General features: G+C 43.1%; 1 protein-coding gene across 50 annotated transcripts in view; it reads right to left on the bottom strand.

The window, feature by feature from the left end:
* LOC138288307 (mucin-19) overlaps positions 1 to 27,766 on the bottom strand; it is a 1,675,551-nt gene that overhangs the window by 17,912 nt on the left and 1,629,873 nt on the right. For 46 of the 50 annotated variants that reach the window (XM_069229764.1, XM_069229784.1, XM_069229763.1 and 43 more), the window contains 6 exons: positions 26,862 to 26,918; positions 25,088 to 25,144; positions 19,145 to 19,171; positions 14,472 to 14,503; positions 14,223 to 14,379; positions 457 to 494 (listed from right to left, as the gene is read on the bottom strand). In XM_069229764.1, the coding sequence (XP_069085865.1) occupies positions 457 to 494; positions 14,223 to 14,379; positions 14,472 to 14,503; positions 19,145 to 19,171; positions 25,088 to 25,144; positions 26,862 to 26,918 (368 nt within the window). The remainder of the gene's footprint in view (positions 1 to 456; positions 495 to 14,222; positions 14,380 to 14,471; positions 14,504 to 19,144; positions 19,172 to 25,087; positions 25,145 to 26,861; positions 26,919 to 27,766) is intronic. The other 4 variants (XM_069229817.1, XM_069229816.1, XM_069229815.1 and 1 more) reach the window with 2 other exon arrangements.

The following is a 27,766-nucleotide window of genomic DNA, read 5'->3' as shown; positions in this document are numbered from 1 at the left end:
CACTGGGGCAGAGATGGCCCAGGCATTCCAAGGGGACGGAGTGAGGTCTAATGAGGTGTGAACACTTCTGAGAAACACACTACTTGAACTGAAAAACAACACCTGTGCTCGTTTAAGCACAGCTGCAGTGGCTGGATAGTGAGTGGCACATGTCTGCAACAAAAGAAAGACTTAGCGTAGCCTAAGACGGCAACAAGTCAAAGTGAGACAGAAAAAAACATGGGGTGTTCTCTATAGCATCTAAATAGAGGAGGAGCCATTGAAAGGTGCCAGGAATCTTTGTTAAATCGTTATTATTTCCAGGTAAGACTAAGTAAGTCATTTCTGTTGGGTGAGGCGCCACTTGCGCTCTAATTACAGGGACAAGGAAGAATCAAGAAGAGGCAATACATTATTCATCTGCCCAATTACTTTCATCATCTGCACATTTGATTATTTAAATTGAATATACTCTACCGGATATTCTTTATCATTATATCGACATGTCACCGGTTCTATAAAAAAAAAAAAAGATTATTGTACATTAATCTCAAGCAGTTACCATACTCTATTTACAGCTATTTATCAAAATAAAACCATTTCAGAGCTATGTTAGTTAGCATCAATGACATCAGAATGCACATGTGTTTTACCCTATGACTTTCGGTAGGCTTTATAGTTCTCTAAATTTGGAGGCTGTAGAATTTGGCCCTTTGACAATTGCTCCACTTTGTTTCATAAACAGATGATAAACTGTTCTTTCATATTGTACTGAGGTCAGAAATAAAAGTTCTGGGTCTACTTACTGTTGATTTTTCAACACAACTGCTGGATTGCGCACGTAATTGGTGTAGTTCAACTATGATCTCCTCGCACAGTCACAATCTGTTTTATTTAGCAGACATATTTTGCATGTCTCAAGCAACACAGTATTTCTGCTAAAATTGTGTTTTCAGGACACACATCAGTGCATCCCTGAGGCCAATGAGGAGGCCAATGAGGAGCTACACAGAGCAGCAGTATGAGGATCCTCATCACAACATCATCATAAATGTAGTGACAATAGACAATGCCCAAAACAAATGGAAATTCCCTCAGTTCAAGTGGGTATCCGAACAAGTATCAGCAAGCCTATCTTTTACGATGTAACTCACTCGTCCAAATGTCAGAGCTTGAAGTGAGGGAATTTCCATTCATTTTGGACAGCATCCGTTGTAAAATATTTGTGATGGTGTTGTGATTGATCAAGAGTTTCATGAAGAGACAGAATTAATATTTGAGTCCTTTGATACTATGTTGACAGAAATCCTATGATTAAACCACTTATATGAATAAATAAATGGGACACATTCCAATGAAAAGGGATGCCTGATTTTATTATGTGACCTTAATGAAAACTAATTAAGGAGACTTTTTGCTGACCCACGGTCTTGAAGAAGCGGGTTCATCCACAAAACGTGTTGGTTGCTAACATCAAATTACTTCCTAGTATTGAAACTGCCTGCTAACGCTGAACTTGACTACTAATATCGAAACATGAAGGCTGTACTATGTGGTAATTAACAGAGATGCCATAAATTGGTTGATGGAATTAACTTTTCATTGTGCCTATGTTAATATCTTATTGGAGATATAAGTTATTGTATCTCAATAGTTGTATCGTATTGTATGTAAGAAAAAATATATGGTATAATAAAGTAACTTTTATGACATTTGCATTTTCAGGTTGTTTTGGCATCAGTTTGCTTGTGTTTGTACTGTATTGTACCTGAAACTATTGTAACATATTCACCCCTATGTAAGCCTTGTAGCCCACATGGCAAGGTGCAAGGTATTTAAAGTGGGGTACGCAGAAAATTAATATGATGATACCCCTACAGTAAGGAGGACCAAAAAGCTATTTTGTCTGTGGCAGGCCTAGCGATCCTATGTATAAAACCAGAGTACAGATTAAAATAGTAATACTGTATCTGAGGAATAAGGCTAGTTAGAACAATATTTAACCTATTTTAAAAAAATGTTTAATTAAAAATCCATTTCAATAATGAAGTCAGATTGTTGATAAATATTAAAGAAAGTATCTTTTAGAATTTTACATTTGCCCTGTCTGGAGCTCCCAAAGGCTATTTTTTTATAACTCTGCAGCAGCAACCTCTTAGCCTATAATTTTCTTGAATGAGATGTGAACGGGGTGTGAAATTCTTCCCAGGAACTACATAAAAGGTTGACCTAAATTGGCAAGGCTGACACTTCTGAGCACAGCAGAATATTCATGTTGGAGTTGTGGGTATCCTGTTGGCACAACTATGTTAAATCCTGCCTGACAGGTTTGTCTGAAGCACATGCAAAGGTTTTATGCTCTGAAAGGGATCAAACAGGACAAGAGAAAAATGAGTGTCTATCTCCTGCCTGTGCACTGAGGAACCCTGCTTTGTTTCACTAGACCTTTGTCTCCTTTCTTGTTGTGGGTTCAGGTTCTGCTTCAAACTGGATTTTAGTGTCAGATGTGGGAGAACACTGGTGATTTCTCTGTGACATGTCCACACACACCCTAACTGTGAGAAAGTAGCCTCTTTCTAGCCTTGTTACCCCCACTTTTGGCCTGTTTGTGAGTGTATGTCAGGGTATTTCCACTGTCTCACTGGGATCCTGCTAGCCAGGGCCCAGTGCTCATAGTGAAAACCCTATGTTTTCAGTATGTTTGTTATGTGTCACTGGGACCCTGCTAGTCAGGACCCCAGTGCTCATAAGTTTGTGACCTATAGGTATGTGTTCCCTGTGTGATGCCTAACTGTCTCACTGAGGCTCTGCTAACCAGAACCTCAGTGGTTATGCTCTCTCATTTCTTTCAAATTGTCACTAACAGGCTAGTGACCAATTTTACCAATTTACATTGGCTTACTGGAACACCCTTATAATTCCCTAGTATATGGTACTGAGGTACCCAGGGTATTGGGGTTCCAGGAGATCCCTATGGGCTGCAGCATTTCTTTTGCCACCCATAGGGAGCGCTGACAATTCTTACACAGGCCTGCCACTGCAGCCTGAGTGAAATAACATCCACGTTATTTCACAGCCATTTTACACTGCACTTAAGTAACTTATAAGTTACCTATATGTCTAGCCTTTACGTGGTAAAGGTTGGGTGCTAAGTTACTTAGTGTGTGGGCACCCTGGCATTAGCCAAGGTGCCCCCACATTGTTCAGGGCCAATTCCCCGAACTTTGTGAGTGCGGGGACACCATTACACGCGTGCACTACATGTAGGTCACTGCCTCTATGTAGCTTCACAATGGTAACTCCGAATATGGCCATGTAACATGTCTATGATCATGGAATTGCCCCCTCTATACCATCCTGGCATAGTTGGCACAATCCCATGATCCCAGTGGTCTGTAGCACAGACCCTGGTACTGCCAAACTGCCTTTCCCGGGGTTTCACTGCAGCTGCTGCCAACCCCTCAGATAGGCTTCTGCCCTCCTGGGGTCCAGCCAGGCCTGGCCCAGGATGGCAGAACAAAGGACTTCCTCTGAGAGAGGGTGTTACACCCTCTCCCTTTGGAAAATGGTGTGAAGGCAGGGGAGGAGTAGACTCCCCCAGCCTCTGGAAATGCTTTCATGGGCACACATGGTGCCCATTTCTGCATAAGCCAGTCTACACCGGTTCAGGGACCCCTTAGCCCTGCTCTGGTGGGAAACTGGACAAAGGAAAGGGGAGTGACCACTCCCCTGACCTGTACCTCCCCTGGGAGGTGCCCAGAGCTCCTCCAGTGTGCTCCAGACCTCTGCCATCTTGGAAACAGATGTGCTGCTGGCACACTGGACTGCTCTGAGTGGCCAGGGCCAGCAGGTGATATCAGAGACTCCTTCTGATAGGCTCCTTCAGGTGTTGCTAGCCTATCCTCTCTCCTAGGTAGCCAAACCCTCTTTTCTGGCTATTTAGGGTCTCTGTCTCTTGGGATTCCTTAGATAACGAATGCAAGAGCTCATCCGAGTTCCTCTGCATCTCTCTCTTCACCTTCTGCCAAGAAATCGACTGCTGACCGCGCTGGAAGCCTGCAAAACTGCAACAAAGTAGCAAAGACGACTACTGCGACCTTGTAACGCTGATCCTGCCGCCTTCTCGACTGTTTTCCTGGTGGTGCATGCTGTGGGGGTAGTCTGCCTCCTCTCTGCACTAGAAGCTCCGAAGAAATCTCCCGTGGGACGACAGAATCGTCCCCCTGCAACCGCAGGCACCAAAGAACTGCATCACCGGTACCCTGGGTCTCCTCTCAGCACGACGAGCGAGGTCCCTTGAATCCAGCAACTCTGTCCAAGTGACTCCCACAGTCCAGTGACTCTTCAGTTCAAGTTTGGTGGAGGTAAGTCCTTGTCTCCCCATGCCAGACTGCATTGCTGGGAACCGCGACTTTTGCAGCTACTCCGGCCTCCGTGCACTTCCGGCGGAAATCCTTTGTGCACAGTCCAGCCTGGGTCCACGGCACTCTAACCTGCATTGCACGACCTCCTAAGTTGTCCTCCGGCGACGTGGGACTCCTTTGTGCAACTTCGGGTGAGCACCGTTTCACGCATCCTCATAGTGCCTGTTTCTGGCACTTCTGCGGGTGCTGCCTGCTGCTGAGAGGACTCCTTGTCTTGCTCAACGCCCCCTCTGTCCCCAGACGCAATTGGCGACATCCTGGTCCCTCTTGGGCCACAGAAGCATCCAAAAACCCCAACCGCACGATTTGCAGCTAGCAAGGCTTGTTGGTGGTCTTTTGGTGGGAAAACACTTCTGCACAACTCTCCACGGCATGGGGGATCCATCCTCCAAAGAGGAAGTCTCTAGCCCTTGTCGTTCTTGCAGAATCCTCAGCTTCTACATCCCAGTAGCAGCTTCTTTGCATCCACAGCTGGCATTTCCTGGGCATCTGCCCCTCTCCGACTTGCTTGTGACTTTTGGACTTGGTCCCCTTGTTCCACAGGTACCCTCGACTGGAAATCCATTGTTGTTGCATTGTTGGTTTGTGTCTTTCCTGCAGAATTCCCCTATCACGACTTCTTTGTCCTTTGGGGAACTTTAGTGCACTTTGCACTCACTTTTCAGGGTCTTGGGGTGGGCTATTTTTCTAACCCTTACTATTTTCTAATAGTCCCAGCGACCCTCTACAAGGTCACATAGGTTTGGGGTCCATTCGTGGTTCGCATTCCACTTTTGGAGTATATGGTTTGTGTTGCCCCTATCCCTATGTGTCCCCATTGCATCCTATTGTAACTATACATTGTTTGCACTGTTTTCTAATACTATTACGGCATATTTTGGTATTGTGTACATATATCTGGTGTATATTTGCTATCCTCATACTGAGGGTACTCACTGACATACTTTTGGCATATTGTCATAAAAATAAAGTACCTTTATTTTTAGTATATCTGTGTATTGTGTTTTCTTGTGATATTGTGCATATGACACTAGTGGTACTGTAGGAGCTTCACTCGTCTCCTAGTTCAGCCTAAGCTGCTCTGCTAAGCTACCATTATCTATCAGCCTATGCTGCTAGACACTCTATACACTAATAAGGGATAACTGGGCCTGGTGCAAGGTGTAAGTACCCCTTGGTACTCACTACAAGCCAGTCCAGCCTCCTACATTGGTTGTGCAGCGGTGGGATAAGTGCTTTGAGACTACTTATCACTCTTGTCATTGTACTTTTCATAAGAGAAAAATATACAAAACAAGTTCAGTGTATGTACACCTAACCAAAAAGTTTTGCATTTCTTTTCTCACTTCTTTTCTAAAGTGCTGAAAAGTACCTCAAACTTTCTAAAAGTTCTTAAAAAGTTTTAAAAGTTTTTTTTCTGTCTTTCTAAAAGTTCTGACAAACGTTTTATCCTTTTTCTATCACTTTAACTCTTTCTAAAATGTCTGGCACAGGCCAAAATGTTGATCTGTCCAAACTTGCATATGATCACCTTAGCTGGAAAGGAGCAAGGAGTCTCTGCATAGAAAGAGGTTTGAGTGTAGGGAAGAATCCTTCCTTGGAATTATTGATTAACATGCTTAGAGAACAAGATAAGGCCAAAAAGGCCCCATCTGTTGAAAAAGTAGCTAATGGTTCCCAATCTGATCCAGGGACACCCCTAGGAAAAGATTCAGGAAAGATACTTCATAGCCTGCCCATTACTAGACAGTCTAGCATAGTTGGTACTGAGGTTGAGTCACACCATACAGATAGTGTTGTCTCACATCATAGCAAGAGCATTCATTCTCACCACAGTAGAAGTGATGTTTCTGTTAACCAATCTGTTAGGGTGCCTTCTGTAAGGGACAGGTCTCCTTCTGTCCATTCTCATCATACTTCTGTTTCTAGGCATGTCCCACCCACCCACCCTGATGACAGATTGTTAGAAAGGGAGCTCAATAGATTGAGAGTGGAACAAACCAGACTGAAGCTCAAGAAGCAACAGCTGGATTTGGACAGACAAACCTTAGAAGTAGAGAAGGAGAGACAGAAGTTGGGTTTAGAAACCCATGGTGGCAGCAGCAGTATTCCCCATAGTCATCCTGCAAAAGAGCATGATTCCAGGAATCTGCACAAGATAGTTCCCCCTTATAAGGAGGGGGATGACATTAACAAGTGGTTTGCTGCACTTGAGCGGGCCTGTGCTGTACAGGATGTCCCTCAAAGGCAGTGGGCTGCTATCCTATGGCTATCATTTAGTGGAAAAGGTAGGTATAGGCTCCTTACTGTGAAAGAAAATGAAGCCAATGATTACAAAGTTCTTAAGAATGCACTCCTGGATGGTTATGGCTTAACCACTGAACAGTACAGGATAAAGTTCAGAGATACCAAAAAGGAGTCTTCAAAAGACTGGGTTGATTTCATTGACCATTCAGTGAAGGCCTTGGAGGGGTGGTTACATGGCAGTAAAGTTACTGATTATGACAGCCTGTATGACTTGATCCTGAGAGAGCATATTCTTAATAATTGTGTGTCTGATTTGTTGCACCAGTACTTGGTGGACTCTGATCTGACCTCTCCCCAAGAATTGGGAAAGAAGGCAGACAAATGAGTCAGAACAAGGGTGAACAGAAAAGTTCATACAGGGGGTGACAAAGAGAACAATAAGAAGAAAGATGGTGAAAAATCTCAAGATAAGCATGGGGATAAGGGTAAAACCAAAGATCCCACTTCAAATCTTAAACACTCTTCAGGGGGTGGGGATAAAACAAATTCTTCCTCTTCTTCTCAACCGACACAATTTAAAAAACCTTGGTGCTTTGTGTGTAAAAACAGAGGCCATAGGCCAGGGGATAAGTCCTGTCCAGGTAAACCCCCTGAGCCTACCACCACTAATACATCAAGCTCTAGTGCCCCTAGCAGTAGTGGTACTAGTGGTGGGACTGCTGGCAACAGACAAGCAAAGGGTGTAGTTGGGTTCACTTATGGGTCCATAATAGAAACTGGGGTAGTCAGTCCCAAGACAGTTTCTGTCACACCTAGTGGCATTGGCCTTGCCACACTGGCTGCTTGTCCCCTTACAATGGATAAGTACAGGCAGACAGTTTCAATAAATGGTGTTGAGGCCTTGGCCTACAGGGACACAGGTGCCAGTATCACTTTGGTGACTGAAAACCTAGTGGCTCCTGAACAACACATCATTGGACAACAGTATAAAATTATTGATGTCCATAACTCCACTAAGTTTCTTCCCTTAGCTATAATTCAGTTTAGTTGGGGTGGAGTTACTGGCCCTAAGCAGGTGGTGGTATCACCTAGCTTACCTGTAGACTGTCTCTTAGGTAATGACCTAGAGGCCTCGGGTTGGGCTGATGTAGAGTTGTATGCCCATGCAGCCATGCTGGGCATCCCAGAGGAATTGTTCCCTCTCATTTCTACTGAAATGAAAAAGCAAAGGAGAGAAGGCCTGAAAACTCAGGATCCCTCTCCATCAACAGGTAAAAAGGGTATCACAATATCCCCTAACTACCCTGCCATTCAGGATACCATTCCTGTGCTGGGAGAAACCTCTTCTGGGGTGGCACCTGTTCCAAGGGAAGCATCAGCTGGCAAAGCTGTACTCCCTGAGGCAGAAGTACCTCTCTGTGGGATAACTAACATTGGTGAGAAAAAGAGCACCATTTTAGTTAACATGGAGCCTCCCTCCAACCCTCCCAGAGAAACTTTAGTGCAGAAACCCTGCACTGCCTCACAACACTCAGGACAGCATCCCTACCCTAGTGTGGAGCTCATAGGACAGCATCCCTGCCCTGCTCCAACTCAAGAGAAACAGCATCCCTGTTCTCTCTTCCAGCCATATGGACAAAGTTTTTGCCCAGCTATGGCTTTTCTGAGACAGCATCCCTGTCTGGCATTTCCATCACTACAAATAGGTTCAGTGGACAATTCCCACTGCTCTAAACTAAAACTTACTGATACAAACTCTGATAATACATCTTCACATTGTTGCTTAGCTAAAAAACTTCAAACAGGGTGGTTTACATCCCCACAGGGAAGTAACCACATAGTGGATGATAAAGAGAGTAACCAGTCTATTGCAGAGCTACTCTCTACTTATCACCACTTAGACAATAAAGTCTCAACTGGCCAAGGTTAGCCTTATTGTCCTTCGTTTGGGGGGGGGGGTTGTGTGAGAAAGTAGCCTCTTTCTAGCCTTGTTACCCCCACTTTTGGCCTGTTTGTGAGTGTATGTCAGGGTGTTTTCACTGTCTCACTGGGATCCTGCTAGCCACGGCCCAGTGCTCATAGTGAAAACCCTATGTTTTCAGTATGTTTGTTATGTGTCACTGGGACCCTGCTAGTCAGGACCCCAGTGCTCATACGTTTGTGACCTATAGGTATGTGTTCCCTGTGTGATGCCTAACTGTCTCACTGAGGCTCTGCTAACCAGAACCTCAGTGGTTATGCTCTCTCATTTCTTTCAAATTGTCACTAACAGGCTAGTGACCAATTTTACCAATTTACATTGGCTTACTGGAACACCCTTATAATTCCCTAGTATATGGTACTGAGGTACCCAGGGTATTGGGGTTCCAGGAGATCCCTATGGGCTGCAGCATTTCTTTTGCCACCCATAGGGAGCTCTGACAATTCTTACACAGGCCTGCCACTGCAGCCTGAGTGAAATAACGTCCATGTTATTTCACAGCCATTTTACACTGCACTTAAGAAACTTATAAGTCACCTATATCTAATCTTTACCTGGTAAAGGTTAGGTGCAAAGTTACTTAGTGTGAGGGCACCCTGGCACTAGCCAAGGTGCCCCCACATTGTTCAGGGCCAATTCCCCGGACTTTGTGAGTGCGGGGACACCATTACATGCGTGCACTACATATAGGTCACTACCTATATGTAGCTTCACAATGGTAACTCCGAATATGGCCATGTAACATGTCTATGATCATGGAATTGCCCCCTCTATAACATCCTGGCATAGTTGGCACAATCCCATGATCCCAGTGGTCTGTAGCACAGACCCTGGTACTGCCAAACTGCCTTTCCCGGGGTTTCACTGCAGCTGCTGCTGCTGCCAACCCCTCAGACAGGCTTCTGCCCTCCTGGGGTCCAGCCAGGCCTTGCCCAGGATGGCAGAACAAAGGACTTCCTCTGAGAGAGGGTGTTACACCCTCTCCCTTTGGAAAATGGTGTGAAGGCAGGGGAGGAGTAGCCTCCCCCAGCCTCTGGAAATGCTTTCATGGGCACACATGGTGCCCATTTCTGCATAAGCCAGTCTACACCGGTCCAGGGACCCCTTAGCCCTGCTCTGGCGCAGAACTGGACAAAGGAAAGGGGAGTGACCACTCCCCTGACCTGTACCTCCCCTGGGAGGTGCCCAGAGCTCCTCCAGTGTGCTCCAGACCTCTGCCATCTTGGAAACAGAGGTGTTGCTGGCACTGGACTGCTCTGAGTGGTCAGTGCCATCAGGTGACGTCAGAGACTCCTTCTGATAGGCTCCTTCAGGTGTTGCTAGCCTATCCTCTCTTCTAGGTAGCCAAACCCTCTTTTCTGGCTATTTAGGGTCTCTGTCTCTTGGGATTCCTTAGATAACGAATGCAAGAGCTCATCCGAGTTCCTCTGGATCTCTCTCTTCACCTTCTGCCAAGGAATCGACTGCTGACCGCGCTGGAAGCCTGCAAAACTGCAACAAAGTAGCAAAGACGACTACTGCGACCTTGTAACGCTGATCCTGCCGCCTTCTCAACTGTTTTCCTGGTGGTGCATGCTGTGGGGGTAGTCTGCCTCCTCTCTGCACTAGAAGCTCCGAAGAAATCTCCCGTGGGCCGACGGAATCGTCCCCCTGCAACCGCAGGCACCAAAGAACTGCTTCACCGGTACCCTGGGTCTCCTCTCAGCACAACGAGCGAGGTCCCTTGAATCCAGCAACTCTGTCCAAGTGACTCCCACAGTCCAGTGACTCTTCAGTCCAAGTTTGGTGGAGGTAAGTCCTTGCCTCCCCACGCCAGACTGCATTGCTGGGAACCGCAACTTTTGCAGCTACTCCTGCCTCCGTGCACTTCCGGCGGAAATCCTTTGTGCACAGTCCAGCCTGGGTCCACGGCACTCTAACCTGCATTGCACGACCTCCTAAGTTGTCCTCCGGCAACTTGGGACTCCTTTGTGCGACTTCGGGTGAGCATTGTTTCACACATCCTTGTAGTGCCTGTTTCTGGCACTTCTGCGGGTGCTGCCTGCTGCTGAGAGGACTCCTTGTCTTGCTTGATGCCCCCTCTGTCCCCAGACGCAATTGGCGACATCCTGGTCCCTTCTGGGCCACAGCAGCATCCAAAAACCCCAACCGCACGATTTGCAGCTAGCAAGGCTTGTTGGTGGTCTTTTGGAGGGAAAATACTTCTGCACGACTCTCCACGGCGTGGGGGATCCATCCTCCAAAGGGGAAGTCTCTAGCCCTTGTCGTTCCTGCAGAATCCTCAGCTTCTACATCCCAGTAGCAGCTTCTTTGCATCCACAGCTGGCATTTCCTGGGCATCTGCCCATCTCCGACTTGCTTGTGACTTTTGGACTTGGTCCCCTTGTTCCACAGGTACCCTCGACTGGAAATCCATTGTTGTTGCATTGTTGGTTTGTGTCTTTCCTGCAGAATTCCCCTATCACGACTTCTTTGTCCTTTGGGGAACTTTAGTGCACTTTGCACTCACTTTTCAGGGTCTTGGGGTGGGCTATTTTTCTAACCCTTACTATTTTCTAATAGTCCCAGCGACCCTCTACAAGGTCACATAGGTTTGGGGTCCATTCGTGGTTCGCATTCCACTTTTGGAGTATATGGCTTGTGTTGCCCCTATCCCCAGGTGTCCCCATTGCATCCTATTGTAACTATACATTGCTTGCACTGTTTTCTAATACTATTACGGCATATTTTGGTATTGTGTACATATTTCTGGTGAATATTTGCTATCCTCATACTGAGGGTACTCACTGAGATACTTTTGGCATATTGTCATAAAAATAAAGTACCTTTATTTTTAGTATATCTGTGTATTGTGTTTTCTTGTGATATTGTGCATATGACACTAGTGGTACTGTAGGAGCTTCACTCGTCTCCTAGTTCAGCCTAAGCTGCTCTGCTAAGCTACCATTATCTATCAGCCTATGCTGCTAGACACCCTATACACTAATAAGGGATAACTGGGCCTGGTGCAAGGTGTAAGTACCCCTTGGTACTCACTACAAGCCAGTCCAGCCTCCTACACTAACCCTCAGAGCCCAAGTTTAGCATGGTCTAAGACCTGTGTCATCATGAACATTCCCTGGTACGTAGCATTTTGGGCCTTTTTAAAGAGAAGCAAAGAGGAACTACTGAAACAGAGGGTAGGCTTGACCCTGGGATCATTTATCTTATTGGGTAAGGAGTGGCCAGGAGTCAGACCCACAAATTAGCTGGGGTCAGGCATGAATGTGGCTCTTCAAGGAACGTCCTCAAAACACTTTCTGGACCTGTGGAAGAACTGAACATAATTGGGCCTGCTATCTGTGACCAGAGGGAAGCCCCGAAGGACTGGACCTTTTCACCCCTATACTCAGGACAAAGAAGTGAACTCTAAGAGTGAGATGGCTGACATCCTGTATGGCTACAGGAACTCAACAAGCTTCAAAAAACCTTTTTCCTAAAGTGCCCAGCTGACCAGCAGCAACTGGTCTTGGCCTAGACTTTGCTGTTGGCCTCTGCCTGATACCCAGAGAGCCTCTAAGGGCCTTCCCCTGAGCTCCTGGGGCTTTTGACATGTACTCCTGTGGTTGATTGGGAAATTTCAACACTTTTCTTCAGAAAAAAGACAAAGGGCCTTATTACCAGGGCAGCAGTCTTGGGATTGTCACTCTTGCAGTATTGTTCGGACCGCCACATAACAACTCTGTTGGTCTGACCACCAGAGAACTGCCAGCTCCACCAGGATCTTGGATTCTGACGTTCTGGCGGTGCTGGAGATCCTAATCCGGCAGGGCAGAGCTGTCTTGCAGATTACGACCTCGTTCTTCACCAGCCTTTTCATGCCAGTAACACCGCCATGAAAAGGCTGGCGGAGAACAGGTACAGGGGGGCACATGGGGACCCCTGCACCACCCATGCACTTGGTATGGGCAGTGCAGGGCCCCCTGTCCAGCACCTTCGTAATGTTCACTGTCTGCTTTGCAGACAACAAACATTGCGAGGGTGCTTGTGCACCCTTGTGGCTACAGCATTACCGCTGGCTCAATTATGAGCCAGAGCCACTGCTGTAGCCTGTTTCCCGCTAGGCCAGCGGGCAGGAACTCAGGCTTCCGCCCACCAAACTAGTGAGAAACTCATAATGACTCCAGCAGGGAGGTCCCCACGTAGGCAGCGGCCACCCTGTCGGGAGTTTGACGGACGGCCTTTTCCGTCTGCCAAACTCGAAATGAGGCCAAAAGTCCCTTTCTACATTGGGGCTTATAGACTTTTTCAAACTGTTTGACTTCCAGCCTTTCCCTGGGAGCAATCCACTTGATGTACCCGACCAGGGCTCCATCAAGGGAAGCCTCAAATTGCACTTAGGTCCCGGTTTACCACTTCCTTTGACTAACATGGGTGCTTAGTGTACTTAGCACTTTTTCTCTTTAAAATTTTAACAATTCTTATCTCCCCTTCTTCCTTTTTTGTCACTCTAGTGTCATTTTGTTTATTACATTTCACTTTGTTTTTTTAATTTTCTAATGTGGTTTAGGATTTTGTTTCTTGGTGTTTTGACTTTGCTACTGTTTTGGTACTGCATAAATACTTTAAACATTGCCCTACTTTAAGCCTGTCTGCTCTGTGCCATAGACACCAGGGTGTTGAACTCAAGTTAATTTACAGACTTTGAGGTTTCACCCTGACAACAGGTGGGCAGTCGAACACCCTAAATATTAATCAAGTTTCTTATGTGGAGGATGTGCATAATGTCTTAGTGCCACCAACAACCACTTGCCCTCCCCTCCCTTGCTCTGTGCAGATCCATTGCTGACAGAGGCTTTATGTCTATGCTGGTGTTAAGGAGAAAGAAGGAGACAAACCAGAGGGAGGGGAGATGATTGCAGGTCACAAGATACTGTTTTAAATGATGTGAGGAGAGGTGGTTCCAAGGAGGTTGCAAATGATGGAATTTGTTTTCAAATTTGTATATGATAATCTGGCCAGAGGTACAAAAGGACAGCAGAACATTGGGTATGTTTCACATTTATGGGAAAGGCCTACTAATGAAGATGGAAGAAGGTGGCAGGATGTTAGGTTTTCACGTTTTAAAACAAACTATTAAAGGAAGGTGAGAAGGAAGGCCAGATGAAGGTAGGAAGAGGATGATAGAGCACTATGTAAATTTTTAATGGATGGGAAAGTTGGGAGCGATGAGGAAAGTCCTGTTGTGTATACTTTCAATAACTCCTGTCCCCTGGTATAGCTGATTATGTCATCAGTTAACAGGAGGGATGCTTGTTGGAGTACCACATACAACATAAAATTGTAGATTGAGTAGGTGTTACTTCAGTGGTGTTTTCACTATAGGGTTCCAAGTGATGTCTTTCACAATTTGGACTTATCACTTGCACATCAAGCAATCTGAAATTAGGGACCATGCCTTGCCTGAGTCCTAAAATCATGGGACTTCTCTCTCGACCACTTATATCCACGACTTTGTGGGATGTGCATTTAAAAAATGTGTAGTAATGAAAAAACAGGCAGCATGAAAGTTGCAATGTGGATTAAATAAGAGTTCAAACATTTATACATACCACAAGTTCCACAACAAGTTGACTTTGGCGGTATGTACTTCTCATCAGAATTACACTGACTGGCACCACCACACTTCATCGGTTTACATTCCGTTTCATGGGTCGTGGCACTACATTCACAATCTAAGCAGCCCGTCACGTTCCAGACATCGCCATACTGTGGTGTTAAAAAATGCTTTGTAAAGTACTGAATTTCAATCAGCAGAAAATAAAACAAACAGACACTATTTATGGAACAAGGCCACTTACAGATCTCATCTCGCCCCTGGTGCCACAGCAGCCTGTTCAGGAACAAAAAACACATCTTGATCTACAAATTCTCACATGTTTGGTGAGTATTCAATTATATATTACTGCAGATTTGCTTATGGACCATGGTAGTGGGGTAAGCATGACTTAGGGCCTGATTACGATCTTGGCGAATGGGATACTCCATAACAAATGTGAAGGATATCCTGTCTGCCGTATTACCAGTTCCATAGGATATAATGGAACTTGTAATGCGGCAGATGGGATTTCTATCTAGCTTGTGACTGAGGGCCCCATTATGAGTTTGGTGAACGGAAAACTCTGTCTGCCAAACTCCTGACAGGGTGGCCGCAGCCTACGCGGCGACCTCCCTGCTGGAGCTATTATGGGTTTCCTGCTAGGTCGGCAGGTGGAAACCTATGTTTCTGCCTGCTAGGCTACAGCGTTGTCTCCAGCTCGTAATTGAACTGGTAACAATGCTGTCGCCTGCAGGGTGCACCGGCACCCTCACAATGTTCACTGTCTCCAGACAATGAACCCAGCGATGGTGCTGGCAACAGGGGCCCCTGCACTGCCATGCCAACTGCATGGGCAGTACAGGGGCCCAAGTGTGTTACCCCCTGCACCTGTTTTCCACCAGCCTTTTCATGGCAGTGCTACCGCCATGACACCGCTGGAGGAGAACGAGGTCGAACTCCAGGTACCTCTGCCACCTCCAGACTGCCAGGATCCAAGATCCTGGTGGAGCTGGAGGTTGCCTGGTAGTCCTACCGCCATGGTTGTAATGTGTCAGTTGGACCACCGCAGTGGGGGGGGTCCAGACTGCCTCTACGAGTAGGCGGTCTATGGACTGCCACATTAATAATGAGGCCCTTAGTATCCCATCTGCCAAGATCGTAATCAGACTCTGAGTTTTATACATAGCATACTAACAAGAGCAAGAGCAAAACAAACTTTCTTCAACACCGTTGCTCTCTCATCTCACTGAGGATCATGACTTTTAGTAGTCCAGGACCTGCCAGTATTGAGCACCCACGGTTTTTCACAGGGGGCATTGAAAGGGGTCCCTATCGGGCTTCGTTTTTATACTAGTGGCACAGACGGTCGGTTTTTGCTCGCGGTAGCATTAGAGCAAGCATGAGCACTAGAGTGACAAAAGTTGTGTGCATACTCACTTTGCACTCATTTCTCACTAGTAACTTTGGGTTGTGACACCACGTGAGCCGTGTAGAGAAGGGAAATTATTTAAAGAGAGACATTTTCTCTGTATATTTCCCTTCTCTTTCTGTGATGCTGGAGCAGCAACAACATCGTCCGTTCTGTCAACATCATCTGTGTCCCCAACCATTCGGGACAGATCCTCAGAACCACCAGTGACCGTCCCAGCACTCACAAAGGGCGAGCGACAGCCAGCCACCAGTGCAACCTTACTCTGTCCTTTCACAATGAGCATCGAGTGTGCAGACTACATCCAACCAAGTCAAGTGTTTCTCCATCCCCTTCCAAAGGGTCTTGCAGAGAAACCTGCCTCAGTGATCCTACCCCAGCCGTAATAATACCAGCAGTTTCCACTGGTACAGAACCGCTGAAATTCACCTGAGAAAAAATGTGGATGCAGCTGTGTGAATTACAAGGCGAATATGTGTTTTCTTCTGGCTAACTCTAGTGCAACCCAACTGACACAAACACCACTGGTAGTAAGGAATGAGATCTTGTGTGACGCAACTTGTCCTCAAGTACAGAGCTTCTGTGGGTCTAGTTTGCACAATATGAAACAGCTAGACAGCAATATAATTATAATCATTCTAACACTAAATGTAGGGCATGTGAATGTTGCGTGCACTGTAAAGGAAGAATGACACTCACTTCCTTCAATGCGCATTGTGCAGGGGATCAGCCTGCATTTTACTAAATAAAACAATCCTTTGGTGCTGTGTTCTATTGCACCAAAGAACTGGTGTTGGTCCCCATATGCAAGGTTTCGAGTGTGCCCCCTCAGACTGTTTCTTTATTTCAAGACATTGTCTTGCACATTAACATATTGGGGATGAGCCAAAATGCAATCAGAGATTTTTGTAAAAAGGTACATGCAACCTCACAAAAAATATTTAGAAAACAGACATTTTAACATATAATAAAAATAAAAAACCTGACGGTTGCATCAACATTTGTAAATAATAATTTTCAAACTTGGACACATTCAAGAATACCCTGATCATGTCGCCAGGAGTGACCATATTTCTCTAAGAGTCGATCGCATCAATTGGCCAAGGAAAACGAGGAGTGGTTTAGTAGACGTATGCCCAGGATCATGTTGTTTAGTCAAGTGTAAGGGCTAGGATTTGACCCCAGGGTATGTAATTACATCTTATAATCTATCCACTGATTGGACATGTCTTCCTCATTACTTCTTACAACAAAAACCCGCCTCCTTCCCAGCGAAAGGGAAAAATAAAACGATAATAACACAATATTATTATCATTTTCTTTTCCTCTGGAGCATGGTTAGGGCAGGACGGGGCTTTGGTGGAAGAGGGTAACGTGCACGTAAGTGTACATGATGCTTTGGCAGGCCGTGTTAGGCCGGCCAAACATTTCATGCACACTTAGCGTTTCTCCACCCAGCTATATTTAGCAGTCGGGAGGAGAAAGTGCACAGGGCACTACTCCCTGTCTGAGCGCCGAAGCAGGGCACTCTGACAAATCATGACATTGCTGTCATGCTGTTGATAGCAGCATTGTGGTTGGAGAGGAGTCTGGGAGCCTTGTGCTTCCGGGAGTCCTAGGATGAAGGAGAGACAGAACAGTCTGTCCCAACAGAAATGTAAGTTTTTTAAAAATGTTATTATTATTTTTTTAAACACCCCCACCTCGCAACCCCCATTGACAAGTGGCCTCCACTGCTCCTGCCACCCTGCTACCCTGCGTCTTCATTAAAAAAATGAATGTGTCCTTCTGTATTGTAACTGATGCTCATGTAAAGCGCTCCAAACCTTCAGATCGAGTTTGCGCTATATGAATCTACAAAAAACAAACAAAAACTGTGACCTCGCTGCCCAAATGGCCTGTCCCATCAACTGCCGGGGACAGGAGGTGAGTGAGCAAGGATGCAGTGGTGCAACACCTGCTGAATGGAACACATTGAGGCTGAGTAGGGGCAGCAGCTAGTGTGACACTACCCATGGGTCTTGAAGGCATCAGTAAGACAGCAAAGGATATGGGGACTGAATAATTGTTTACTTTTATGCAGTGTGTCCATTTCTTTTAATTCTCTTTTGCAACTTTTATGTAGTGTGTGCTTGGCCCAAATGTATTTCCTAACAGGAAAGGCAGCACATGTTAATCATTGTAGTGTTTGTTGTTTATGTTTCTTATGGTTAATAAATATACCTTTTTGCTATTTTATTATCCACTGCCCAGTGAGACCTAGTGATTTTCTTAAGTTCACAATGCAGGTTCTCATGATTTAGGCCCTGACCCAATTGTGTTGACCACATCCCTTTAGAAGGTTTGCCACACCCCTTTAAGAACTCCACATAAAAGAACACAACACAGGTACGTACACAAGCAATGGACCAGTATATAGACTACACCCTCACTACGAATTCAGGCCTCTATTACGAGTGTGGCAATCTTACCCCCCCCCCAGACCCGGTAGTCAAGGCCGCTACATTACAAGTACGGTGGTTTGGCCGAAGCCAAACAGCCACAATGCGGCCTGGCCGGCCAGTGCGGTCGCACCGACGCAGCCGGTGGTGAGCTCCTCCAGGCCGTTGGCAGGCCTCAGATCGCGGGCCATTATAAGGAGGCAGCATGCTGCTAGGCTTTTTGCGGTGGTTGCTGCCACAGAAAGCCTGGCGGTAATGCACCCGGCGAGAGGAATCCCCATTCCTGTTGCCAGCACCCCCACAGGTCCACACACCTCCATGCACACCCCCACATGTCCACACACCTCCATGCACCCCTCCACACACTTCCATGCACTCCCCCACACATCCACACACCTCCATGCACTCCCCACTCATATGCACACCTCTATGCACGCACCCCCATTGATCCGCATGCATTCACACACACCACACTCATCCGCACGCACGCAGACACACACACCCTCCCACCCTTTTGGATGGTCCACTTACCTGTTTCGGCGAGGGCCAGCACCGTACCGCCATACAGGACAACGCTGAGCTGAATCACGCATCGTAATAAGGCATGTGGAGTCCTGTTGGCGTGGCGGTGCTGGCGGTGGAACCTTTTACACTTTTCCGGGCGGTCTAGCAAAAAGATCACCAATGTCGTAATGTGGGCCTCAGTGCTCAATGTTAAACCTTTGACAAACACGTTTACACAGGGGTCGAAATCACTAGTTGCGTTATAATTAACACACCCCCAGTTTTCCTCTGATAAATTGCGGCAGATCAAACATGCTGAAATTTATCGACGGAAACGGCCCTAAAAAAGGCAAACATGCCGAACTCGGTTTGTTCAAAATGTTGTGCCTTGATTTATCTCTTGTTAATTGTCTTTTCCGTCGTTATGTCTACTCGCCTTTTAATCAGGCTATATTTCCATGAAACTATGAAAAGTTGACGTTTGAAAATGAATGAATGCCTTATGCAATTTTACCGACAAGCTGTGATATATGCACCACAAATTTCAGCGTAGTTGCGTACCTGGAGGCTTTGAAGTCGTTTCAATTACTGTGAAAAAAACACACCAATGAGTTAAATTAAAATGTATATCCAAATTACACGTTCATTTACAAAAAAAACGTAGTTTTCTTCTGCCAACGCACTTCATTGTGCGCCGTTTTGTACCTTTTTACAATAAAAGCATTTTTTCACTATCGTTGTGGAAATCAAAAGATGCATTTAAGTGGTGCTGAATATCCAAAAACAAATGTTTTTTTATTTTAGATGATGCAGCTCGTGCACCCCTTACCCTTTGCTCCCCGTCTTTGCCGATGTGACATTCTTTAGAGTGTTAGTCATTAGACCATTGTACCACATTTGTAAAATACCGCAAAGATCAATATATTCCACCTACTCCTGCATTTATTCTTGTGAGAAACTGTTGATGGAAATTGTCACCTTAGGCCCAATCCGTTACTTTCTTGATTGTTACAGTTACCACATATGTGAATACAGCTAGAGGAATTAAGGTAAAAACAATTATAAAAGAACGTGAATAGTTTCAAGGTGTTCATACTCCATTTTAAACACCTTAGGGAGAAGACGTGGCTTAATGGCTTAAACTGACGGCTTCGGAATTGGGGAAACCACGTTCTAGTTTCGGCGTCGGCTCAATATTCTGGGAAAAGCTCTCCCCATGCCTTCAATTCAGGGCTTTGAGACATTCACAGGGGATTTGTCTCGCTGTACAAATACTGGATTTATTTACAGATCCGGAATTTGAAAAGTTTCAAGGTGCAAGGACCCCCTTTAAAAACATTTTCAGACAGTGTTCATTTAGTTTTTGGCTGAAAATAGGTAACAGTCCTAAATTTGTAGAGATTTTTTGGAATTTAAAAAGTAAAAGTTAAGAAACTGGAGAATGAAATAATAAAACATACACAAGGATTAGTTTCAGAAAAACCTCTATAAAGCGTTTCAATTGAACGATGCCTTGCAGAAGTCCTACATTACACGCTATAACTGCTTGGATCTTAATTTTCATAATATAATGCAATAGTATAAAAAACAAACTCTTAAAGGGGCAACATATAAAAAAATAAAACATAGCAGAGATAGTTATTCATAGATATCTAAGGGTGAATTGAACATATATATCAAAATATACAGCTGATGCCATTTTTAAATTTAAATATACAAAAAGTGATGGATGGAGGCTGGAATTAATCTTAACCAATGGCAATCAGGCCGCATCCCAGTCCATCATTATTTTGCTCAGCATGTCACCTCATTTTGGACCTAGCCATATGCAAATCAGTCATGATTCTCTTCCAAAAGGATCAGTCCAGCATGAACAGCCAGGCCAGGTTCTGTCTAAAGGGCAACACAAGCAAACTAAGACTAGGTTTGTGCTGATTTGGGCCCTTCCTTCATGCGTAACTTGGCTCCAGTGAGCATGGACCCATGTCTGAGCATCCCAGATTTGTATATGACTGAGTCCAAACTGAGGAGGCATGGGCCCATATTTACAAGAAAATTGCACAGGGTGGCGCTGTAAGGCAGCTTCCTGTGCTGTGCCATTAGGCAAGTGCAGGGATGCATCGTATGTACAGCAAGACAACGCATTCCTGTACTTTCCTCTGCGATGGCCCACAGTTGCCAGCCTAGCGCCAAGGATGATTGCTTATGTACAGGAAAGTACACCTTCCTGCACATAAACAATCACTAAAGGCATTTTCCTCCTTCTCTATGTGCTGCACAATTCAGCCCACATAGAAACAGCAACAAATGAGGAGAAATAAAGGTATTTCTCTACGTTGGGCCACTTTTATGCCACCCTGGTGTGGTGTAGGAATCTGACGCGTTCCCAAGTTTATGAAACCTTGTAAATTTGGGAATGCATCAGATTCCATGGGGGTTGCATGAGAATACCCACAGCAACACCCATGGAATGCTCCTTTCACACAGAGTTATGCATGACAGGGGGCCATATTTATGAGGCCATGACAAACCATGCAAGGTGCCTTTATATGGCCTTGTAAATATGTGCGGACCCCACCGGAGCATCAGAAAAGTGATGCTCCAGTGGCGTTATTGTGCCGTGGGGCATTGTAAATATGACCACGGGTTTGTAAAATGACAATGGACTGGGATGTGGCATTGATTAGTTACCAGTGACATTCCATCTATCACTTTTATGTATATTTCAGCACAACACCCTAAGTGCAGCGGGGATGCCCAAACATCGGTCCCCTGTTCCCTGTGCTACTGGATCCAAGCTACTACCAACTGAAGAGGCCCAATGAGGCCAAAACTAGACTTGGGTTTCTTGTGTATGTGCTCTGGTTCAAAGAGGACCTGGCTTGGCAGTGTGGGCTAGACTATCCCTAGCAGAACCAAGACTGATTCGCATATGGATAAGTCTAATTTGAATTGCCATGGTGGGCAAAACATTGATGAGTTGGAATGCTTTCCTAAGCCAGTGGTTATACTTATTTCAAGCGTTCCTCCCATTGTGCGTTTGATGTAATGCCCTAAGTGGCTAAGGGTATGCCAGAATGTCGGTCCCTTGCTCACTGTGCCACTGAAACCAAACTATACCTGACTGAAGAGGCCCAATCAGGTCCTGAGTTGCTTGTGTTCTGGAGGACCTGTCTTGACAGTTCAGGCTGGACTGTTTCTACTGGAGCAGGATTAAGACTGATTTGCATATAGCTGTGTCAAATCTGTGGTGACGTGGTTGGCAAAAGACCGCTGGGTTGGAATACTACCCTAAGTAACTGCCAGTAGTAGAAAGACATATTGAAAACATTTCTCCAATCCCAGTATGTATGTTTGATTTTAAAATGTAGAGCATTAAAACAATAAATGATAGCTAAAACCAAAAATAGTGAAAAAATAAATCTAGACTGAACACGTGTGACATTGCAAAAGAAGAACAGTAAAATGCCATAGGAATCATTGCAGAACAATCAAATTCTTTTTTTATTTAGCCCAATATTTTGTTCTGCTGTCTTTTCTAAATTGTGTATGCATGATAAAAACAAAGCTCAAAATGAAAAATATAATACACATGAGACATACATAAGTACACTTGCACATTAGCACAAGACTTTAATTCCAACATCTGTGTTTAGATAGATGCTTATCAAGCTACCAAAAACCTCAATGTGACATGTACAATAAACCAATCAAAGTTTCTGTGGATAAATCAATTCATCAAATCAAAAATGATGATAAAAGCAGCATAGTATGTTATAGAGAAATGCGCAGAGCTAAACATTTTGAAATTGTAAAGTTAAGGCACATTTCCAAGTGGTGAATGTACTTTTAGAACATTGTCTGCCTTGCTACCTTCCTATATGTTGCTTGGTGCCTACTTTTAGTGATGTCATAAACATAGGCACGTGCAAGTAATTGGACCAATCCAAAAGCAAAACCAATTTGACACCTGAGGGAATGAGACTACACAATGTGGTATAAAGGTAATCGTTTGTGCAATTTTTACCATTTGATGTTTGTAAAGAGAAGATAACTGAGAACATGTTGATTATATCTATAGTGTAGCCATTTAAATAAAGAAAAGTAATCTAGGGCAAAATCAGATTTCCCACAGGAAAAAAAAAAAATTCACACACATGGTACAAGTTCTAATACATTATGCCCATACTCCATAAAGAAATCAATTTACCGTTAGTGATAATAAAAACCCAAGTCATCCATCAATTGCAACTTGCTTTTGAAACACTCATGGCTATTTCAGGACTAATTTGTATTTGCTTACTTGTGCTTATGCTATACAACAATTAAACAAATGCATCCAGTATTAGTTGATTGTGTGGAATTCAGTGAGTCTAGTACAAACTTTATTTAGTAGATCAAAATATTTAATTTAATGAGGATATAACAAATAACAAAATACTTTCAAAGTTCAACCCTTTACATGAAGGAAAAGAGACTAATGCAAAATCAAGCACCTACTTTTAATTTTAGATAAAACTGTCCTGTGTGAAGAACTAAATGTCATGCCACAATATTCTAACCAATCCTTTCCTTCCCCTCAATGTAAGGATAGTTTTGCATTTTGGATAGTGAGTATATAATTTAGAACTAAAGACTACTTATGCTTAATCGTATAAAAAAATTCAATCTTTGGCAAAATCACTTCCAAGCTCTGCTAAGTGTCAAAATGTCTGGTAGAGACAATGTTTCAAAGTTATAGTTATGGCACAAAGCTCTAACTAATCACTACTCAACAACAGAAAGAGCATATTTGTTTGTTTTCTGACATGCATAGCTCTTGAAATAGATTATATTTGTTTCTCCTGTTCTTGTTATACCAAAAGCCACAGATACCCATACTTGTAGTATTAGTTGGGTATTTATAGACTTCATTGGTTCCAGTAGGAAGTTTAGTTGTTAACATCAATTTAAAGTATTACAAAAGAATGAATGCTAGTGGGATATTGAAAGTAATGAAAAAATAACATTACACTAAACAGGTGATATAGGTGACATTTCAAAAGAAGCTCACCGAAAGTAATAGGAATCATCACAAAGATTACAATTATTTCTTATTTATCCTAATGTTTTGATCTGCTGCCGTTTCCACGTTGTGCCTATAAGTTAAAAATAAAGCTACCATCAAAATGAAAAAATAAAATTTTATAATGAACAAGAAAGACAATCACGCCTGTGCACTGGCACAATTCCCTATTTTCAACAGCATTACCGTACTGTTAAGATATATGCTACCTGAGGCAGCAAACACTTGCCTGCGGCAAGCACAGTAAACCAACCACGGTGTCAGTGGATTAATCAATTCAACAGTTGAATTTTTTTTGGTCAAAATCTGCCTAAGATATTTCATGTAGGTAGAAATGTGGTGAAATGTCCAGATCTAAAAATGATGAAAATGCAATGTTACTGCACAATATTCTTGTAGCCAATGTATTTTAATTTCATGTGGTGCCGTGTTACCATACTACATGTTGCATGGTTGTCTACTTTTATTGGCACAATAAGCACAGACATGTAGAAGTGGACCCTTTCCAAAATCAAGACCAACTTGACATTGGTACATTGGTAGCAATGATATTGCAAAATGTGGCATGCAGTGAAGATGGTTTATTTTCATACTATTGTAACACGATGTTTGTAAAAACAAGATAAATAAGAAAATAACAATAATACTATTTCTAGTGCAGCCATTTAAATGAAGAAAGAAATCTGTGGAAAATCAGATTACTAAAATTCCTTTATCATAGAGCAAATACTCAAACATGAGAACATGCCCCAATAAATTATTTCCCTACTCCAAAAAGAAATCCATTTAATAATAGTGCTACTGAGATTCCAAAATCGTTCATTGATTGGAACTTGCTTTATACCAATCATGGCTATTTTAGGTGTAATATTGGCTTATTTCTGTCTATGCCAAATAATAATGAAACAAATGTATTCAGAATTTGTTTGACTAATTAGTATTCAGTGGGTCCAGTAGGAAGTTTATTTAGTAGATAAAAGTGTTGATTTGGCAAAGAACAAAACACTTTCAAAGTTCAATCCTTTAAATAAAGGTAAGGGCACCAGTGCAAAATTAAGTGGCTACATTTAAGTTTAGATTAAGCTCCAAGACTTAAATGTCATGTCATGATATTCTAATCAGTCATTTCCTTCCCCCAAAGTAAGGCCTGCTATTCTTTTCGCATAATTATTATGCAATTAAGAAATAAAGATTTTTCATAGCTTAATTGCATAAATGAAGGAGTGCATCATTTGGCAATATCCAGTTTAAACTCTGCCAACTGTCAAAATGTCTTTAGGAGGCAATGTTTGAAAGTTCCAGTTATGACATATAACACTCACTAATCAATAAGTTTCAACACCAAAAATAACAAATTGTTTTGTTTTCTGAGAGGCATGGCTATTGAAATAGATTGTTTTTATTTCTCCAGTTCTTGTGACACAGTAAGTCATACATACTTGCAGTACTAGTTGGGCCTGTATAGACTTCAGTGGTTCCAGTAGGAGGTTTAGTTGCTATATAAGAAAATGGATTAGAGTGAGAATAAGCAAAGAAAATGAAAACGTTCATAGTTTATACTCATTTTTATAAAGGGAAGAAGACATTGGCAACATCTCTCTTTCACTAGACATTTTTGTGGTACAAATAGAGCAACTTTTGAATTATAAGACAATGTTTTAACTAATGAATTCCTTTCTCCAAAACCCAGGACAATTTCACAATTATAAGAATGTAACTTAATAAACTATTTTGAGGTGTTGTAATAAAAAAAGAATATAGTGATAAAATGCAGTTACTAGGCTCTTTGGAGGTCAATCATTGTAAAAACAGTTCCAATTCATAGTCATTACAAATGTTGTAAATAATCAAATTTAATAAATAAAGAAAGGGACATGCATGCATTGGTGCAAATAAGAAATCAAAATGTGTTATGACATTGTAGGTAATTTCTTGATGCACAGCTATGTTAACATATGTTGTTTGTTTCCTTGCTTTTATTAGTTCAATATATGATTGAAATAAAGATTTGAAATTAGTAAGGCCTCTATAAAATTCTGTGGATATATTAAGAAGTATAGCTGCTATATAGGCTTTAATTATGGGTAGGTGAAACTTGTGGAATTTCACTCCATGGAATTCCATGAAATTACAAAAAAACTCTGCGAGATTCCATGGAGTTATGCCAACAGGTGGAAATATGCATGTTGTGCTGCGATTTAGTGCCTCTAGTGCTTTCCATGCTGAATCAGCCCTAACCATACCACCCGGTGCACAAGAGCATGATGCCATTTTAGTTGATTTTGCTGCCACTCAAGCGGACAATCTACTTAAGAAGCAGCCCTCTGACCTCGACCACTTGTGACTCCTGTGTTAAAAATGTGGCCAGAAGTCTTTCTAGAGACTGAAAATTTCACTAGGGGATGCCAAATCTCATTCACGCTCACCAGCTTACATTTCTGAATCCTCTTGGGAGAAACAATTCTGCTACATTGGGATTTGCACAATTTGGCCAGAACTCTGTATTACAAAAGTAAGATGAGTCACCAAATTCTGCCAATTCTGCAAGGAGAGCACATCTTTCCACCTGGGTCTAGTTGTAATCAAACCATACATGAGAAGGAAATATTTCTCATAGTTTGGTCTTCTACATCAAGGAATTTCACGTGTAGTAAGATATAACTGCTTAATTAACTTTTAGCTCAAAATCTACTTTGCCCTCAATAAAGCAAGCTGATAGTCTTATAATAATGTTCTTCCTTTTCACCAACCTTATTCTTGAAAAAGACCAATTGTATTTTTCTGATAATGAGAACGTAACTAAGAGAGTAATATTTCATAATGTAATAATATAAGTAAAGCAATTCAATCTTTTGCAAAATAGGATTACTATCCTAGATTAGGTCCATTATCCTGAGACAGGAGTGTTGTAAATTCAGTTTTTTGACACAATGTTCCAATCAGTAAACTAAGTTTAGCAACGAAAATTACATTTTCAGATTTGTGCTAAAACACTCCAAAATAGAGCAAATTGTAGGACACTATTTTAAACCAACAATGTGTAATCTCATAATGACAAATGTCTAACTAGATAATTCAATTAAACAATAGTAGGAAATGTTTGTTTTCATAACTATCAGCAATGTTTCATAAATTGTAGTTAGTTAAATTGCTATTTGAACATATCCGATTTTTCCTCCGTTGTATTGATAGCATGATTAAAAAAATACATACTTGCAGTACTAACTAGGACTGGATAGACTTCCGAGGTTCCAGTTGGAGTTTTAATTGCTAGGTAGGAAGAAGAACTAAAGTGAAGACATTTTCAAGTTTACTCAGTTAAACAAAGAAAATAAGATACTGGCAAAATCCAGTGGATTATTCTGTTCAAAAAGATATTTCCTCTGCTGTAATTTGAATAAATCCTTACTTATGGCCCAATGTTCTAACTAGTTAATTCCCTTCACCAAAACCTGGCTGTGTTCAAATATATTACACAGGAAATGTAACAAAAAAATAACAATGAGCATGATTTGCTGGATGAGAAGCATATTTCAAGGTGTGAGAAGCTACTACCAACTGAAGAGGCTCAATGAGGCCAAAACTAGACTTGGGTTTCTTGTGTGTGTGCTCTGGTTCAAAGAGGACCTGGCTTGGCAGTGTGGGCTAGACTATCCCTAGCAGAACCAAGACTGATTAGCATATGGATAAGTCTAATTTGAATTGCCATGGTGGGCAAAACAATGATGAGTTGGAATGCTTTCCCAAGCCAGTGGTTATACTTATTTCAAGCGTTCCTCCCATTGTGCTTTTGATGTAATGCCCTAAGTGGCTAAGGGTATGCCAGAATGTCAGTCCCTTGCTCACTATGCCACTGAAACCAAACTATACCTAACTGAAGAGGCCCAATCAGGTCCTGAGTTGCTTGTGTTCTGGAGGACCTGTCTTGACAGTTCAGGCTGGACTGTTTCTACTGGAGCAGGATTAAGACTGATTTGCATATAGCTGTGTCAAATCTGTGGTGATGTGGTTGGCAAAAGACCGCTGGGTTGGAATACTACCATAAGTAACTGCCAGTAGTAGAAAGACATATTGAAAACATTTCTCCAATCCCAGTATGTATGTTTGATTTTAAAATG

Source organism: Pleurodeles waltl, chromosome 4_1 (genome assembly GCF_031143425.1).
Source record: "Pleurodeles waltl isolate 20211129_DDA chromosome 4_1, aPleWal1.hap1.20221129, whole genome shotgun sequence".
In the NCBI taxonomy this organism is placed as follows: Eukaryota; Metazoa; Chordata; class Amphibia; order Caudata; family Salamandridae; genus Pleurodeles; species Pleurodeles waltl.
Note: the sequence above shows the minus strand (reverse complement) of the source record. Positions and strands in the feature narration are given on the sequence as shown.